The sequence below is a fragment of the Rhinoderma darwinii genome, chromosome 2, assembly GCF_050947455.1.
Source record: "Rhinoderma darwinii isolate aRhiDar2 chromosome 2, aRhiDar2.hap1, whole genome shotgun sequence".
NCBI classification, from domain to species: domain Eukaryota; kingdom Metazoa; phylum Chordata; class Amphibia; order Anura; family Rhinodermatidae; genus Rhinoderma; species Rhinoderma darwinii.
The window spans coordinates 349,320,901-349,340,064 of NC_134688.1; the positions used below are offsets into that span (position 1 = coordinate 349,320,901).

Genomic DNA, 19,164 nt, shown 5'->3' on the forward strand with positions numbered 1-19,164 from the left:
CTTTTCACACGTAAATGCCTCTCATCGTGTGAACATACCCTGACAGTAAAATGTCTTTTTCTGGCTATGTGAGGTTTATTGTCTTCCTATAAATTGCATTGTTATTATCATGAATTTCATTTGTGTGTCTTAATCAAAATGCTGCTAATTAATTACTATCCAGACGTTTTAGAAAACATCATTTAGCAGCCTCCTCTACATGCTTAAAGCTGCCTGGCCTGCCATGTGATCACACATTTACCTATGAGCAACAGTCAACATCTGTCTTCGTTAAAACTAGCATTTCCTTCAGATAACAATGCTGGAGCATCTTTTCTTAGAACTCTATGTTGTGCCATTGCTCTGTTATTCCTCCTGGAAATGTGTAAATAAATTGACAATTAGTTGTTACTTTTCCCCTTGTAAATGATGTTTGTCCCTAGACTGTTTTACACTATCAGTACTGATTAGAAAATGTCACACTGTGTAGGGATACACCTTAAGGCCCCCTGCACACAGCCATAGCCGTGTGTATGGTCCGTGATTACGGCACGGATGGGCCGCGGACGGTCACCCACATTTGCGGGCCATGCTCTCATTAAAAAGTATAGGAGCACGGTCCATAAATGCAAAAAATAGGACATGTCCTATTTTTTGCCCTTCACTTCTAGGGTCCGGACACTTACCTGTAAATATACGTGAAGGTGTCCGTGACCCATAGAAATGAATAGATCAGTATTCTTATCAGCCATTACGGATCCGTAACTGCAATTAATAATTACGGTTGTGTGCATGAGGCCTTACTCACAAGGGGACTGGTAATACCCGTCAATGTTATTTAAGGGAATGCAAGAGTTTACTAAAACAGACATGTTTGGAGAGATGACAGGTTCCCATAATGGCGCAAACCCTTACACTCCAGAAAACGTCTCAAAATACCCATTTCAATATAAGATTGTAACAAAACAAAAAAATGGGGACAGATGCTTTTTTAAGTTTACAGTTGCTTTCCAACATGGATTATATGTATTGATAATGATAACTTTGTTTTTATGATTTTTTTTTTAACTATTACGTTATTTTTAAAGTAATTGAGTAACATTATATTTTGTATAAAGATCAGAAACCGTCTATAAATTTATACTACAAAAGGTGACACATGGAGAGGGGAAAATACTTTTTTATTGGTCAGTGCAAACTTTACATATAGAACCCCTACAAATTATAGCCATAAGTTTCCCAATGCGCTCTGCTTAGATTGTATAGAAGTATCAAAGATATTAGGTATATTTTTGACAAAAAACAGCAGTGCTCATCACAATGGACTGCTTTTATTGAAACTGAAAGATTAGCTGTGTTGCCCAGAGCAACCAATCAGAGCTCAGGTCCCATTTCTCAGTGTGCTTAAAAAAAATTAAAGCTGCGCTGTGATTGGTTGCTATGGGCAACAAGCCCAGATTTTCCATCAGACAGTTTTGCTGAATGAGGCCTAGTATGTTTATTCAGATTCTGATATTTTTAATTAATTGTTAGACTGGGTTCACACGACCTATTTTCAGACGTAAACGAGGCGTATTATGCCTCGTTTTACGTCTGAAAATAGGGCTACAATACGTTGGCAAACATCTGCCCATTCATCTGAATGGGTTTGCCGACGTACTGTGCAGACAACCTGTCATTTACGCATCGTCGTTTGACAGCTGTCAAACGACGACGCGTAAAAATACAGCCTCGTCAAAAGAAGTGCAGGACACTTCTTTCAGACGTAATTTGAGCCGTTCTTCATTGAACTCAATGTAGCACAGCTCAAAATTTACGGCTGTCAGAGAAGCCTCGAAAAATGCGAGGAGGAGAAATTACGTCTGAAACGAGGCAGCTGTTTTCTCCTGAAAACAGTCTGTCTTTTCAGACGTAAAAGCCTGCTACCGTGTGCACATACCCTTATGTTAGAACTAAAAAAAAAACATATTTTCTTTTGTACAGATACTACACTTATATTTCTGACCACATATTCTTTGCAAAAATGATTGTATAATGTAAACTATATTAGTTTAAAGTTATAATATAATTTAGAATGTGGTTGCATGAAGGAGTTTGCACTATATGCCTTTTAGGTGCATCCACAAATCCACAAGGTTAATAGATACCGTAATTCCACAAAACATGGGTGTCCACTTTGTTATCCCATCGTAGGAAACCATACTTACGCCCTTAAGGGGTTTTCTTACTAAAGTAAGTGCTGAGATAACACTAGAATATGCCATCAATAACCGATCACTTACTGATATGATCACTAAAGATCCAGGTAGTTGGACCCCCATGCACCTTCCCTGATTTTCCCTGCAGACCGAACACCCGCTGTGCAGGGAACTAGAACATAGCCCCATTCACTTGAGGGCCTGGGAGCACCACTGTGCAGGTGTCAGGCCCCCACAATCAGAATGTTATAGCATATCTTAGCAATATGCTATAATATTTCATGTTGGTAATATCCCTAAAGGAAGTATATTTGCTGCTACCAAATGAACTTCTAATGAGAAGTATCTAAAAAGAGAACACACGTCAAAATCTATCAAGTTTAGAGAATACTTACAGTCATTGTATTTGTGAATATTGTGATTTATGCATTGTCTTATTGCTTCAGACTATATATCTGTGATCCTTGAAGAGATAGTGCATGACACACAAGAGAGGAATAACACAATGTATCTATTTTGTCCACAGTGTTTGGCCGGATTCACACGAGCGTGTTTAGTCCGTGATATACGGTCCGCAGCTCGGCCGCATTTCCCGGACTGAGCACACTGCAGGGAGCCGGGCTCCTAGCATCATCGTTATCTATGACGCTAGGAGTCCCTGCCTCTCCGCGGAACTACTGTCCCATACTGAAAACATGTTTTCAGTAAGTGACAGTTTTCCCGCAGCGAGGCAGCGACTCCTAGCGTCATAGATAACGATGACGATAAGAGCCCAGCTCCCTGCAGTGTGCTCAGTCCGGGAAATGCGGCCGAGCTGCGGACCGTATATCACGGACTAAACACGCTCGTGTGAATCCAGCCTTTCTTTAAGACTTCGTTCACATCTACGTCAGGCATTGTTCTGACCTTCCGTCTGAGCTTTCCTTCAGAATGGAGCCCTGACTGACATGAACGGAAACCATAGGTTTCTGTTTTCATCACCATTGATTTCAATGGTGACGGATCCGGTGCCAATGGTTTCCGTTTGTCTCCGTTGTGCAAGGGTTCCGTCGTTTTGACGGAATCAATAGCGCAGTCGAACATATATTCTCACAAAAAGTTTATTTTACGTTCATGATTGAATATGTCAGGAACAGCACATATATTCTTCTGATGGCCCTCCAAAACAAAGGTGGGGATGTGAAACTAACTTCAATGGTGGGGATTTGAAACTAACTTCAATGGTGGGGGATGTGAATATTTTATCTCTTCATCTTGTAAGGGCTAGTTCACACTGAGTTTTTTTGGTGCGGAAACCATGTTTGAAACTGCATCAAAAACCGCGCCAAAAAATGGCTGAAATCGCCCATGGTTGATTTCAACGGGAGGCGGAGGCATTTTTTTCCCGCAAGTGGATACAAAAGCGACATGCTCTTTCTTCCCGCGGTTCTGTCTCTGACCTCCCATTTTTTGCATGTGGCGCTCAATGACCACAGCCGAAAAACGCCACAGAATACGCAGCAAGTGCAGGCAGGTCAAAATCTGCTTTGAGGAAGATTTTTTTGCCTGTAAAAAAACTCTGTGTGAACATGGCCTTATGGGAATATCTGTTGGTTAAAAACTGGAACTTTATTATAAATATTAATAAATGAAAAAACATATTTGGGGCTTGGTCAAAGGCCAACCATTCATTTTCATATCTGAATACTATACTACAATGTTAATTTTGGGCAAAGCAGTTGGGTCCTCTACAATGGTGGCTTAAATAAGCAAGTGTGAAATTTGTTTAAAGAATAGTGATGATTTACAATCAATGTTTAAATGCTGAATATACAACAGGACAATTTATATCCACGTTTTTGGATCATATTCATGGCAATATATTGTACAGTGAAACAAATTGAAAAAATGTCATTACATAACATGTGTTAATTCTGGATGTTTATTTCAATCTTTTTTTTTATTCCTTTTTATGTGTAACCTATTTTTATGTTATGCTATAAAAATGTATTTAGTTCAGATAAATATACATCAGGTATATAAGCTTTACAGTAGGGCTGTGTTTAGAAATGCTATAAGCATCCTTAAGCCTCAATTAAACAAAACTGTGTTATTTTAGTAAGGAAAGACGTTACTAAGGGAAAATAAACAAAAAAATGTATTATGCATTTCCCACAAATAACAGATGCCAGGAAATATATGTTGCCCTTGTGTCTATTGATATTCTATTTCATATTGATATTCTAGTCTATTGGTATTCTATTTATCTCATACACTAATGATGCTGACAAACAACTAAGTAGGCATAGGGGAGTTTTCCATATACCCTGAATGGTATTTATATATAAAAAAAAATTTGCATTCCCATTTGTTTAAATGGCATTTAGGGTCTTTGGAAAGCTGTGTAATGAACTGATATAGTAGTTGTCACTTATAATTTGTTTACCACATATGAGACAAGGATAAATAGTGGAAACATATCTAAAATACATTACAGAAAATGGGACTTATATTTCCTGCTATTTTTTATTTTTGGGGCAAATGTTTATTGTGTTGTCTAGGATTAGAAAAGAGGATCTGCTTTGTTTTCCCCCAGAAATAGCACGAGTCTTGTCTGTGAGCTTTGTCTTGTATTGCAGCTCAACCCTATTCACTTAAATTGGGATAAGCTGCAATACCAGACACGGCCCATTGACAAGAGTGGCACTGTTTCTGGAAGAAAAAAAACCAGACTCTTTTACAGTTCCAGGCAACCCCGTTAAACAAAGAGAATTAAATGTAAGTCTGTATGAAAATCACTGCCCTATGCATTTGCCTAGTTTGCCTGCTAAATACAGCCCTGCCTACAAGCAGAACATAAGTATTTGCTTAAATGCTTTGTATATCTCTTCAAAACCATCTTTTCTCTTTATTACAATGTAAAGAGTTTTTTTCTTGCTAGACATTCTAGAAAAACAGGTTTAAGTGTAAATGTTTATGTTTTATAGGCATATGCATATACACTACATATACAATCACATCTACATACATACATGTTTTTAAACACAGATCATTTTATTCTTACATACCATATGTAAGATTTATTTACACCATATTGGTCCATTTTAAGTAAAAATGATGTAATAATAGATGACAATGACAATGTATTCTATTGATGCTGTGTATAAAATGCTCAGTTTGATCAATGACCTTGTGTTGTCTTGTAATATTCTTTCACTCTGCACCACAGAAGGTTTTGTAGCGATGGCGAGGGTAAAGGGGGTTTTACACTGGACGATTATCGGTCAGACGAACGTTCTAGGAAAAACGCAGCAAATGGCGTGCAGGCAGATCAAAATCTGTCCTCAAAATTCCAGACAGAATTTTGAGGCAGAATTTTCTGCCTGCAAAAAACACAGTGTGAACAGGGCCTAAGGGAGTAATTACTGTGGATGTCACACAATAAGGCTGGGTTCACACGACCATGTTACGTCCGTAATGTACGGAACGTATTTCGGCCGGAAGACCCGGACCGAACACAGTGCAGGGAGCCGGGCTCCTAGCATCATAGTGATGTACGATGCTAGGAGTCCCTGCCTCTGCGTGGAACTACTGTCCCGTACTGAAAACATGATTACAGTACGGGACAGTTGTCCTGCAGCGAGGCAGGGACTCCTAGCGTCGTACATCACTATAATGCTAGGAGCCCGGCTCCCTGCACTGTGTTCGGTCCGGGTCTTCCGGCCGAAATACGTTCCGTACATTACGGACGTAACATGGTCGTGTGAACCCAGCCTAAATATCTTCACTACTCTGGTTCCCATGTTACCTATCTTCAAGGAAAGTAAGAAGGGACTGTATTGAAAGCTGCCAGGGAAGGAAGGAGACTGATTCTGTTGAGAGCCCCTCCCCCAGCAGCACATAGCAGCAGCACCAAGGGGGACATGGAAGTAAACAAAGATCAAAAAGTAATTGTATACATAATATATAATATTGCTTTTAATATGATATTAACATACATTTTATTTATATGTGTTCTCATGTTCTACTTTTTACTGTGTTTTTACTTTTACTTCTCTATGGGGGCTGCCATTTTTTTTTTCATCTCTGTATGTGTCGATTAACGACACATACAGAGATGGAATACGGCACATACAACCCATAGAGAATGTGAACGGGAGCTGTTCCATGGTAGCACAAACCCCACAATACTCAATCAAAATGAAATAAAACATGACAACAGTTTCTTTGGATAAAAATGGCCACGGTGTTTATTAAGGGTAACCTAAGATAAAATAATTCGAAGAGAATAACCATAAATAATCGAATAAATAATAAAATATAAATATTTTGACCAATAAAAACCAAGTCCGCCCAGCATTAGCTGGGTGACAAACCCCTCTAACAAACAACGTGACACTGCTTCCTCTATGTCGTCTTCCAGCCCAGTAAGTTCGCTTCTTCCCTCGACTTCCCTCGACGGCGCTGCTGCTAGGCATTGCCTCAGCCAGTTTTCTCCTCCTTCCGACTCTGCTCTTCTGATCAGCTCCATCAGCAGGACATCCATGGCGACGGTCCAATCTTCAAAAACTGGCTGCTTGACCACGATGAACTGCTCCTTTTATGTCCAATTTTCCCGCCTTTAGGATTTTATCAATGACCAATCAGCTGGCCTTCCACAAAACTGCCTGGAGATAGAATCTGCCAGAACCTGCTCATGCAATTGCACAGCTGACCTAGGTCCAATCAGCTGGGACCAACTCCAAACTGCCCAGAGACAGAAACATCTGGAAACCGGCTCGTGCCACCAGCACAGCTTACCCGGGGGACACCACGATGGTAAGTACCATTCTAATATAAAATAACAAATGGAGAAAAGAGGGAAAGGGGGAGAGAAAAACATACCAAGCAAAAAAACATATTTTATTAACAACTTATGGGGGGCCGTGCGACCATGTGTCCCCCAGGCAATAGCCTGGGGGGCCCCTGACATGGTAGCACAAACCCCACAATACTCAATCAAAATGAAATAAAACATGACAACAGTTTCTTTGGATAAAAATGGCCACGGTGTTTATTAAGGGTAACCTAAGATAAAATAATTCGAAGAGAATAACCATAAATAATCGAATAAATAATAAAATATAAATATTTTGACCAATAAAAACCAAGTCCGCCCAGCATTAGCTGGGTGACAAACCCCACAAGCCATGACATTACCAAGACATGGCCCCCCCAAAACACCGCAGCCATTCTTCAATTAAATTCTGCAGGCCCAAATTGAAAATGTCGATACCCACATCAGAAAGATGTATACAATCATTTCTGAACAGCCCGTCTGTGAGGTCTTCAAGGTCACTGTGTCTATAAGAAAGACCACCGAGGACCGACATGTATTTAGACATGGCTCTATTAATCCTTTTACGGATTCGATTCAAAAACGTATAATTTCCAGAGGACCATAGCAGTCTTGGAATAATCTCTGAAAAGGAAATAGTAGCGTCAGGGAAAAGACATTTTATCAAGGCTATATCCCTTCTCATTTCCCAAAGTAAGTCCAAAGTCTTTTCTTTACCTAGGTCATTGCCTCCAGCATGGATGATAATTAAATTCGGATCCGGCCAATAAGAACTCAGTGATTTAACTAAAGAAAACACGTTCTTCCATTGCAAACCCCTTACCCCATGCCAAAAAACCGAAAAAACTAGCGGATCCATAGACAAATTTTCTGTATAGGACCTTCTCGCGGCTCTCTTCTGTGCCCAAAATATAAAAGAGTGGCCAAGGATCCAAACAACCAAACGCTTACCTGTGGATATATAATTACACTACTAACAAGTCTGGTCGAACATAAAGTTTAAATCTATTAGACTCCCACCTTCCAATTCTTTTTATAATCCCTTCATCAATTCCTAACTGTGCAGCTTCCGTAGCTGCACCTATTCTAAACGAATGGGAGGATATTTTTAAATGCTCCAACTTCAGGGACTTCAAACATTTCTTTAAAACAGAGTTAAACTGAAATCTGGACAGCTGATCCCCATTCTGATGAATCAGGAAAGCAACCCCAAGACTCGGCCTGATTGACAACCAATGTTTAACATTAGAAACTGGGCAAAGAACAGAACCCGAAAACTGATTAATTCTAACCAAACGACCTTTTCCTAATTGATCTGTCTTAGATTTTTTTAACAATAACAAAACATGGTCAATTTTGCAACTAACATCCTGAAATGAAAGGCCCGGGACTGAAACTTTACTCTCTGCCACCAGTTCGCTTATTCTCAAGGCTGCAAAGAACATTAACACAAATGCTGTTCTAAACAAACACACTTCAAAATTACTAAAACAAACTAAATGTAACACATTGAATAATTTTAACAACAAATCTAATGAAATAGGCCTTCGTCTTTCCACAACCGGAGCTGACCTATGGTAACCTTTCAAAAGCTGCTTAACTGGGAAGAGCGAAGAAATAGCCGGACAACTGTTTAATTTAAGAAAGAAAGAGATGCCTGCCAGAGACTTAGAAATGGAGGCAAATGACAGCCTCCTACTAATCAGGCTACATACAAATTTTAAAACTAGACCTACCTCATTATGAAAGAAATTACAGTTCTCATTAACACAGAAATTAACCCACTCCTTCCAAGCAGCTGAATAATCAGCCCATGTTCTTGGAGCCAAGGATCTCTGAATATTAACATAGATTAGTCCCAAATCAGATTCCATAAATGAGGAGGACACGGAATTCCACAAAGCTCCGCTTCTGGTGCCATCGTTCTGAACCTCCGCCACTGACAACGAGATAATGAATCTGCTATATCATTCTTTTTTCCTTCTATATAGCTAGCTTTCAACCAGATGTTCAACTTCAGACAACATAAAGTTAAATGTCTTAATATCTTAACTACTAATTCACATTTTGAAGATAATGTGTTAATTGCAAAGACCACACCTTTGTTATCCGTAAACAACAAAATTCTCCTATTCTTAAAATAATGACCCCATACAACTATGGCTACCAAAACCGGAAATAATTCCAATAAGACAATATTTGAAGTAACTTTGCTTACACGCCAAGCACTGGGCCATAACTCAGCCGACCATTGACCATTAAAGAATGCCCCGTAGCCCATACTACCGGCTGCATCCGTAAATAAAGACAAAGAGTCAGAATCCTCAAAATTAAACTGCCAGCAACTGCGTCCATTAAATTTAGATAAAAATTCTAGCCATACAGCTAAATCTTCTTTTAGCTGAACCGTTAACCTAATATGGGACCTAGGTGACTTAAGACCCCTTGTTGAAAAATACAGTCGCTTTGAAAAAACTCTTCCCATAGGAATAACTCTAGAGGCAAAGCTCAACAACCCTAACAGTGACTGCATATCACGTAATGAACATTTCTTCCTAGCTAACATACTGACTAAAGAAACCCTTAACTTTAACAATTTTTCCTCTGGTAAACTAAATTCCATTCTCTCAGAATCTATTCTAATACCTAAAAATTCTAATGACCTACATGGAAACACAGTCTTCTCTTCAGCTAACGGAACACCAAAAAATTTCATAAACTCGACAAATTTTAACAATAAGGAATAACATAACTCAGAACTAGCATCACCTATAAACAAAAAGTCATCAAGATAGTGCAGAACACCTCCATCCGGAATTTGCTTCTGCACTACCCAATGTAAAAAGGATGAAAATGCCTCAAAATAGAAACAAGATAAAGAAAAACCCATTGGTAAACATTTGTCATAAAAATAATCACCTTCAAATTGAAAACCTAGAGAGTTGAAACCTGCAGGGTTAACTGGTAGTAAACGGAAAGCTGATTTGATATCAGCTTTTGCTAAAAAAGCATTTTGACCAAACTGTCTCAATAAAGAGACAGCCTGATCAAACGAAGCATAGTGTACTGTCGCTTTAGACTTGTCAGCATCATCGTTTAATGAAGCCTTAAACGGGTAAGAAAGGTGATGTATTAAACGGAATGAATTCAATTCCTTCTTAGGGACAAATCCTAAAGGTGAAAGTCTAAAGTTTGTAAACGGCGGATGTATAAAAGGACCAGCGATCCTGCCAGTTTCAAGCTCTTTCAGGATTTTCTGATGCACAATATCCTTATGCTGCTGGATGGATTTCAAATTATCCACCCAGCAACAACCAGATCCTTTGAAAGAAGGGATATCAAAACCAAACTTAAAACCGTTAAAAATTAAATTAGCTTTCTCCCTGTCTGGGAACATTTCTAGCCAAGGCGCCATTCTTATTAATTTCACTGGCGTCCATGCTTTTGGATAACTGTTCTTTGGAACTAGGGGGTTGAGACTGGTTTGCTCTTTTAAAACAGCGACACATTGGGTGCGAACCCCCACAAAAGGAACATTCATGTTTATACCGACAATTGTTCAACCATTTACACTGAGCTTCATTATAAGCAAAGCAAACTCCTTTCCTCAACGTATTCTGAGAACTAGGCTGCTGCTTGGGCACTGACCTTTGTGGAAGCATTAAACTAAGCCACAAACCAACATCCTTAGTGCCCCATTTTAATGAAGGGTACACTGCCATCTTCTGGCGAAACATTTCATCATAATTGTACCATGCTAAACCACCAAACTGGCGGTAAGCCTCAAGAATAATGTCTACATGCTGAAATAAATTACTAGAATTAATGAAAGACTTTTCCCCTAAAACTGAAGCATAGATACAGAACGCCTGTAGCCAGTTAAAGAAAGACTTAGGAGGAGAACGTTTTTTATCCTCATCTTTATCAGACTTACCATCCTGCTTGACAAGAGTCTCCTTCGCAGATGGTAATAAAGAAAATAAATCTATAAACTCGTTCCTCCAAATACGCTCCTTAATTGCTGGCTGTAAATGAAAACCTAATGGCGAAATATCGCAAGACATCACTTCCTTACAACAAGTTTCCGAAACACCAATTCCTTTCTCTAAAACAGGAATATTATTAAAACCAGCATTCTGTAAATGCTGACTACTATGCTTCCATACATCAGCGGGGGAACTAGCAGGAACAGCCGACTTACTGACCAAATCAGCTAATAATTTTAAAATATCAAACATTACATTAGAATTGAGGGGAGGGGGGATGGGGTGGGACAGATAAGGGGTAGCTGGCATCTCACCACTCTGTTCCACCTGTCCTGGGTCGTGCACCGCTTCTGCTACCTCCTGCTGCGTGCCTGTAGATCCTGGGGAAACTTGCTGACAGGAAAGTTGACTCCTGGGACCTCTTCTTCTCCTTGATACTGGCGGGGGTGGGGAATAAGCCACCCTAGTCTTCCGGCTCCTCTTCCTCGGTTGCAGCTCTGAAGAAAAGTCCTGCGCCGCCTCTAAAACCAGTGAGGCCGGCGCTTCCGCTGTGTCCTCCACACCATCCTTGGAGCAGGAGGGGGTACCCGACCAACCTGTTGTCTCCCGTTCTCTGACTAAACTTCTGGCCAGCGGGTTAGCCAATTGCGCCGGCACTTGCTGCGCACTTCCGGCACTGTGCGCCACCTTCTTTGATGACACGGTCGGCCGCCTCCTCTCAAGCTCCGGCACCTGGAGCGAACGTCCGGAACTGCGCTCCACCCTCAGTGATGACTCTGCTGCAGACTTCATCCTCTTGGCTGCAGCTGATGACGGCACCTCGAGCGACGACCCAGCAGGAGACACTGCTTCCTCTATGTCGTCTTCCAGCCCAGTAAGTTCGCTTCTTCCCTCGACTTCCCTCGACGGCGCTGCTGCTAGGCATTGCCTCAGCCAGTTTTCTCCTCCTTCCGACTCTGCTCTTCTGATCAGCTCCATCAGCAGGACATCCATGGCGACGGTCCAATCTTCAAAAACTGGCTGCTTGACCACGATGAACTGCTCCTTTTATGTCCAATTTTCCCGCCTTTAGGATTTTATCAATGACCAATCAGCTGGCCTTCCACAAAACTGCCTGGAGATAGAATCTGCCAGAACCTGCTCATGCAATTGCACAGCTGACCTAGGTCCAATCAGCTGGGACCAACTCCAAACTGCCCAGAGACAGAAACATCTGGAAACCGGCTCGTGCCACCAGCACAGCTTACCCGGGGGACACCACGATGGTAAGTACCATTCTAATATAAAATAACAAATGGAGAAAAGAGGGAAAGGGGGAGAGAAAAACATACCAAGCAAAAAAACATATTTTATTAACAACTTATGGGGGGCCGTGCGACCATGTGTCCCCCAGGCAATAGCCTGGGGGGCCCCTGACATGGTAGCACAAACCCCACAATACTCAATCAAAATGAAATAAAACATGACAACAGTTTCTTTGGATAAAAATGGCCACGGTGTTTATTAAGGGTAACCTAAGATAAAATAATTCGAAGAGAATAACCATAAATAATCGAATAAATAATAAAATATAAATATTTTGACCAATAAAAACCAAGTCCGCCCAGCATTAGCTGGGTGACAAACCCCACAAGCCATGACATTACCAAGACATGGCCCCCCCAAAACACCGCAGCCATTCTTCAATTAAATTCTGCAGGCCCAAATTGAAAATGTCGATACCCACATCAGAAAGATGTATACAATCATTTCTGAACAGCCCGTCTGTGAGGTCTTCAAGGTCACTGTGTCTATAAGAAAGACCACCGAGGACCGACATGTATTTAGACATGGCTCTATTAATCCTTTTACGGATTCGATTCAAAAACGTATAATTTCCAGAGGACCATAGCAGTCTTGGAATAATCTCTGAAAAGGAAATAGTAGCGTCAGGGAAAAGACATTTTATCAAGGCTATATCCCTTCTCATTTCCCAAAGTAAGTCCAAAGTCTTTTCTTTACCTAGGTCATTGCCTCCAGCATGGATGATAATTAAATTCGGATCCGGCCAATAAGAACTCAGTGATTTAACTAAAGAAAACACGTTCTTCCATTGCAAACCCCTTACCCCATGCCAAAAAACCGAAAAAACTAGCGGATCCATAGACAAATTTTCTGTATAGGACCTTCTCGCGGCTCTCTTCTGTGCCCAAAATATAAAAGAGTGGCCAAGGATCCAAACAACCAAACGCTTACCTGTGGATATATAATTACACTACTAACAAGTCTGGTCGAACATAAAGTTTAAATCTATTAGACTCCCACCTTCCAATTCTTTTTATAATCCCTTCATCAATTCCTAACTGTGCAGCTTCCGTAGCTGCACCTATTCTAAACGAATGGGAGGATATTTTTAAATGCTCCAACTTCAGGGACTTCAAACATTTCTTTAAAACAGAGTTAAACTGAAATCTGGACAGCTGATCCCCATTCTGATGAATCAGGAAAGCAACCCCAAGACTCGGCCTGATTGACAACCAATGTTTAACATTAGAAACTGGGCAAAGAACAGAACCCGAAAACTGATTAATTCTAACCAAACGACCTTTTCCTAATTGATCTGTCTTAGATTTTTTTAACAATAACAAAACATGGTCAATTTTGCAACTAACATCCTGAAATGAAAGGCCCGGGACTGAAACTTTACTCTCTGCCACCAGTTCGCTTATTCTCAAGGCTGCAAAGAACATTAACACAAATGCTGTTCTAAACAAACACACTTCAAAATTACTAAAACAAACTAAATGTAACACATTGAATAATTTTAACAACAAATCTAATGAAATAGGCCTTCGTCTTTCCACAACCGGAGCTGACCTATGGTAACCTTTCAAAAGCTGCTTAACTGGGAAGAGCGAAGAAATAGCCGGACAACTGTTTAATTTAAGAAAGAAAGAGATGCCTGCCAGAGACTTAGAAATGGAGGCAAATGACAGCCTCCTACTAATCAGGCTACATACAAATTTTAAAACTAGACCTACCTCATTATGAAAGAAATTACAGTTCTCATTAACACAGAAATTAACCCACTCCTTCCAAGCAGCTGAATAATCAGCCCATGTTCTTGGAGCCAAGGATCTCTGAATATTAACATAGATTAGTCCCAAATCAGATTCCATAAATGAGGAGGACACGGAATTCCACAAAGCTCCGCTTCTGGTGCCATCGTTCTGAACCTCCGCCACTGACAACGAGATAATGAATCTGCTATATCATTCTTTTTTCCTTCTATATAGCTAGCTTTCAACCAGATGTTCAACTTCAGACAACATAAAGTTAAATGTCTTAATATCTTAACTACTAATTCACATTTTGAAGATAATGTGTTAATTGCAAAGACCACACCTTTGTTATCCGTAAACAACAAAATTCTCCTATTCTTAAAATAATGACCCCATACAACTATGGCTACCAAAACCGGAAATAATTCCAATAAGACAATATTTGAAGTAACTTTGCTTACACGCCAAGCACTGGGCCATAACTCAGCCGACCATTGACCATTAAAGAATGCCCCGTAGCCCATACTACCGGCTGCATCCGTAAATAAAGACAAAGAGTCAGAATCCTCAAAATTAAACTGCCAGCAACTGCGTCCATTAAATTTAGATAAAAATTCTAGCCATACAGCTAAATCTTCTTTTAGCTGAACCGTTAACCTAATATGGGACCTAGGTGACTTAAGACCCCTTGTTGAAAAATACAGTCGCTTTGAAAAAACTCTTCCCATAGGAATAACTCTAGAGGCAAAGCTCAACAACCCTAACAGTGACTGCATATCACGTAATGAACATTTCTTCCTAGCTAACATACTGACTAAAGAAACCCTTAACTTTAACAATTTTTCCTCTGGTAAACTAAATTCCATTCTCTCAGAATCTATTCTAATACCTAAAAATTCTAATGACCTACATGGAAACACAGTCTTCTCTTCAGCTAACGGAACACCAAAAAATTTCATAAACTCGACAAATTTTAACAATAAGGAATAACATAACTCAGAACTAGCATCACCTATAAACAAAAAGTCATCAAGATAGTGCAGAACACCTCCATCCGGAATTTGCTTCTGCACTACCCAATGTAAAAAGGATGAAAATGCCTCAAAATAGAAACAAGATAAAGAAAAACCCATTGGTAAACATTTGTCATAAAAATAATCACCTTCAAATTGAAAACCTAGAGAGTTGAAACCTGCAGGGTTAACTGGTAGTAAACGGAAAGCTGATTTGATATCAGCTTTTGCTAAAAAAGCATTTTGACCAAACTGTCTCAATAAAGAGACAGCCTGATCAAACGAAGCATAGTGTACTGTCGCTTTAGACTTGTCAGCATCATCGTTTAATGAAGCCTTAAACGGGTAAGAAAGGTGATGTATTAAACGGAATGAATTCAATTCCTTCTTAGGGACAAATCCTAAAGGTGAAAGTCTAAAGTTTGTAAACGGCGGATGTATAAAAGGACCAGCGATCCTGCCAGTTTCAAGCTCTTTCAGGATTTTCTGATGCACAATATCCTTATGCTGCTGGATGGATTTCAAATTATCCACCCAGCAACAACCAGATCCTTTGAAAGAAGGGATATCAAAACCAAACTTAAAACCGTTAAAAATTAAATTAGCTTTCTCCCTGTCTGGGAACATTTCTAGCCAAGGCGCCATTCTTATTAATTTCACTGGCGTCCATGCTTTTGGATAACTGTTCTTTGGAACTAGGGGGTTGAGACTGGTTTGCTCTTTTAAAACAGCGACACATTGGGTGCGAACCCCCACAAAAGGAACATTCATGTTTATACCGACAATTGTTCAACCATTTACACTGAGCTTCATTATAAGCAAAGCAAACTCCTTTCCTCAACGTATTCTGAGAACTAGGCTGCTGCTTGGGCACTGACCTTTGTGGAAGCATTAAACTAAGCCACAAACCAACATCCTTAGTGCCCCATTTTAATGAAGGGTACACTGCCATCTTCTGGCGAAACATTTCATCATAATTGTACCATGCTAAACCACCAAACTGGCGGTAAGCCTCAAGAATAATGTCTACATGCTGAAATAAATTACTAGAATTAATGAAAGACTTTTCCCCTAAAACTGAAGCATAGATACAGAACGCCTGTAGCCAGTTAAAGAAAGACTTAGGAGGAGAACGTTTTTTATCCTCATCTTTATCAGACTTACCATCCTGCTTGACAAGAGTCTCCTTCGCAGATGGTAATAAAGAAAATAAATCTATAAACTCGTTCCTCCAAATACGCTCCTTAATTGCTGGCTGTAAATGAAAACCTAATGGCGAAATATCGCAAGACATCACTTCCTTACAACAAGTTTCCGAAACACCAATTCCTTTCTCTAAAACAGGAATATTATTAAAACCAGCATTCTGTAAATGCTGACTACTATGCTTCCATACATCAGCGGGGGAACTAGCAGGAACAGCCGACTTACTGACCAAATCAGCTAATAATTTTAAAATATCAAACATTACATTAGAATTGAGGGGAGGGGGGATGGGGTGGGACAGATAAGGGGTAGCTGGCATCTCACCACTCTGTTCCACCTGTCCTGGGTCGTGCACCGCTTCTGCTACCTCCTGCTGCGTGCCTGTAGATCCTGGGGAAACTTGCTGACAGGAAAGTTGACTCCTGGGACCTCTTCTTCTCCTTGATACTGGCGGGGGTGGGGAATAAGCCACCCTAGTCTTCCGGCTCCTCTTCCTCGGTTGCAGCTCTGAAGAAAAGTCCTGCGCCGCCTCTAAAACCAGTGAGGCCGGCGCTTCCGCTGTGTCCTCCACACCATCCTTGGAGCAGGAGGGGGTACCCGACCAACCTGTTGTCTCCCGTTCTCTGACTAAACTTCTGGCCAGCGGGTTAGCCAATTGCGCCGGCACTTGCTGCGCACTTCCGGCACTGTGCGCCACCTTCTTTGATGACACGGTCGGCCGCCTCCTCTCAAGCTCCGGCACCTGGAGCGAACGTCCGGAACTGCGCTCCACCCTCAGTGATGACTCTGCTGCAGACTTCATCCTCTTGGCTGCAGCTGATGACGGCACCTCGAGCGACGACCCAGCAGGAGACACTGCTTCCTCTATGTCGTCTTCCAGCCCAGTAAGTTCGCTTCTTCCCTCGACTTCCCTCGACGGCGCTGCTGCTAGGCATTGCCTCAGCCAGTTTTCTCCTCCTTCCGACTCTGCTCTTCTGATCAGCTCCATCAGCAGGACATCCATGGCGACGGTCCAATCTTCAAAAACTGGCTGCTTGACCACGATGAACTGCTCCTTTTATGTCCAATTTTCCCGCCTTTAGGATTTTATCAATGACCAATCAGCTGGCCTTCCACAAAACTGCCTGGAGATAGAATCTGCCAGAACCTGCTCATGCAATTGCACAGCTGACCTAGGTCCAATCAGCTGGGACCAACTCCAAACTGCCCAGAGACAGAAACATCTGGAAACCGGCTCGTGCCACCAGCACAGCTTACCCGGGGGACACCACGATGGTAAGTACCATTCTAATATAAAATAACAAATGGAGAAAAGAGGGAAAGGGGGAGAGAAAAACATACCAAGCAAAAAAACATATTTTATTAACAACTTATGGGGGGCCGTGCGACCATGTGTCCCCCAGGCAATAGCCTGGGGGGCCCCTGACATTCTCTGAAGCATACGCCATCTGTGTGGGAACGACACATGCGCCGCTCCCACACAGACCAAATCGAAGCTTGTTCGCAGAGAGAAATCCGGCTCCATTTTAATGTGGACCGGAAGCCGCTGCCGGACAGTAAGATGACGACTTCTGGCTGCGGCTTCCGGCCATATGTTCAAGGAAGCGAAGGTGCAAGGAATAGGAGCGGAGGCGGCGGCAGGAGCAGGTCATTTATGTTCGTGTACGTGATGTGTGTTTTATGTTCGAGTATGTTCGTGTTATACTATATGCTGAGCCCTGTATCTAATCCTCCTAAACTGTGCAGTCGCTCAAAAAATGGCGGCACACAGTGTAGGAGGTTTGAAGATTCAAACCCCTCCTTCTCCTGGCATTAGCCAAAAGAAGGGAGGGGGGGATTGTGTGAGGACACTAGAGGAGAGTGCGTCCACCCCAAATTTTCAGCATAAATCAATGAGGTTGCTTTACCACAATGACCATGCTGCAATTTTGGGAACTGCTCCCTCTAGTGCCCAGCACATGGAAATGTAATAAATTAGAATCTAATTTATAATATTTCCTGACTTGTGAAAATTTTTTAAAAATGAAAACAATGTGTAATCACGCAAATACTTATTGTTTAACTGAAAAAACTAAAATAAAAATTCTAGCGACACATTCCCTTTAAAGAGAACCTTTCACCTGCCCATACATGTGCAGCTGAGCGAAGCATGTAATAGGCAGGGCTGCACAAACCCTGGGGCACTTTAACATTTTTTCCCTGTCCTCCGTTATTTAGATATCGGTGTCGGTCGTTATATTTGGTGTCACAGCAAGAGCTGGGGTGAGGAGAGCGAGAGTGTGTGCGCACGCACAGCTCCGCCGCTACCTCGGGACAGAAGAGAAGAATGTGATGCACGCACACGCTCTCACTCTTCAGCTCTCGGCAGAGATAACACAGTCTTGTCATCCTTGTCTGCCAAGAGCTGAAAAGTGATTGAGAGCGTGCGCGTGCGCCCACACGTACGCTCGCGCACAGCTCCGATGCAGGAGCCGAAGATACTCCCACCGCCATGGAACGCCGTGGTGGCGGCGGAGCTGCACGTGCACACACGCTCTCGCTCTTCTCTTTCCAGCTCTTGCTGTGACACTGTCCGTATCTAATTGGACAGTGCCACAGCGATGTTGCACGCCCCCTTGCCAGTTACATGCCCCATTGACAAATCAGGGGTTTATTTAAATATCAAGGACACTAAATATAATGGCACCGATCTCTAAATAGCGGGGAAAGATAGGACATTTTTTTATAGTGAGACAGGGTTTCTACAGCTCTGCCCATTACATGCTGCACTCAGCTGCACATGTATGGGCAGGTGAAAGGTTCTCTTTAAAGAGGCTCTGTCACCAGATTCTCAAATCCCTATCTCCTATTGCATGTGATCGGCGCTGCAATGTAGAGAACAGTAACGTAAACACGCCCAGTTAAAAACACAATACACGCCCAGTT

At 41.5% G+C, this 19,164-nt stretch overlaps 2 protein-coding genes across 2 annotated transcripts; both read right to left on the bottom strand.

Annotated features, from left to right (window-relative positions):
• Positions 1-2,415: 2,415 nt before the first annotated feature.
• LOC142741866 (uncharacterized) lies at positions 2,416-12,386 on the bottom strand. Its single transcript, XM_075851192.1, has 3 exons — positions 11,294-12,386; positions 8,730-8,932; positions 2,416-2,523 (listed from the first exon to the last, which is right to left on the bottom strand). Exons 1-3 carry the CDS (start codon positions 11,970-11,972, stop codon positions 2,416-2,418), a joined length of 990 nt encoding a protein of 329 aa, XP_075707307.1. The 5' UTR covers positions 11,973-12,386.
• On the bottom strand, positions 11,989-17,624 carry LOC142741867 (uncharacterized). Its single transcript, XM_075851193.1, has 3 exons — positions 16,564-17,624; positions 13,953-14,202; positions 11,989-11,995 (listed from the first exon to the last, which is right to left on the bottom strand). Exons 1-3 carry the CDS (start codon positions 17,240-17,242, stop codon positions 11,989-11,991), a joined length of 936 nt encoding a protein of 311 aa, XP_075707308.1. The 5' UTR covers positions 17,243-17,624.
• Positions 17,625-19,164: the final 1,540 nt, after the last annotated feature.

What these genes read in the sequence shown, in the direction of transcription:
- LOC142741867 (XM_075851193.1), bottom strand. Translation starts at nt 17,242, where the DNA reads ATGGATGTCCTGCTGATGGAGCTGATCAGAAGAGCAGAGTCGGAAGGA. An exon ending in AGGACAGGTGGAACAGAGTG is followed by an intron (nt 14,203 to 16,563) that starts GTGAGATGCCAG and finishes TCTCGTTGTCAG; the next exon opens with TGGCGGAGGTTCAGAACGAT.
- LOC142741866 (XM_075851192.1), bottom strand. Translation starts at nt 11,972, where the DNA reads ATGGATGTCCTGCTGATGGAGCTGATCAGAAGAGCAGAGTCGGAAGGA. An exon ending in AGGACAGGTGGAACAGAGTG is followed by an intron (nt 8,933 to 11,293) that starts GTGAGATGCCAG and finishes TCTCGTTGTCAG; the next exon opens with TGGCGGAGGTTCAGAACGAT. An exon ending in GTAATTTCTTTCATAATGAG is followed by an intron (nt 2,524 to 8,729) that starts GTAGGTCTAGTT and finishes TTCTCTTTTTAG; the next exon opens with ATACTTCTCATTAGAAGTTC.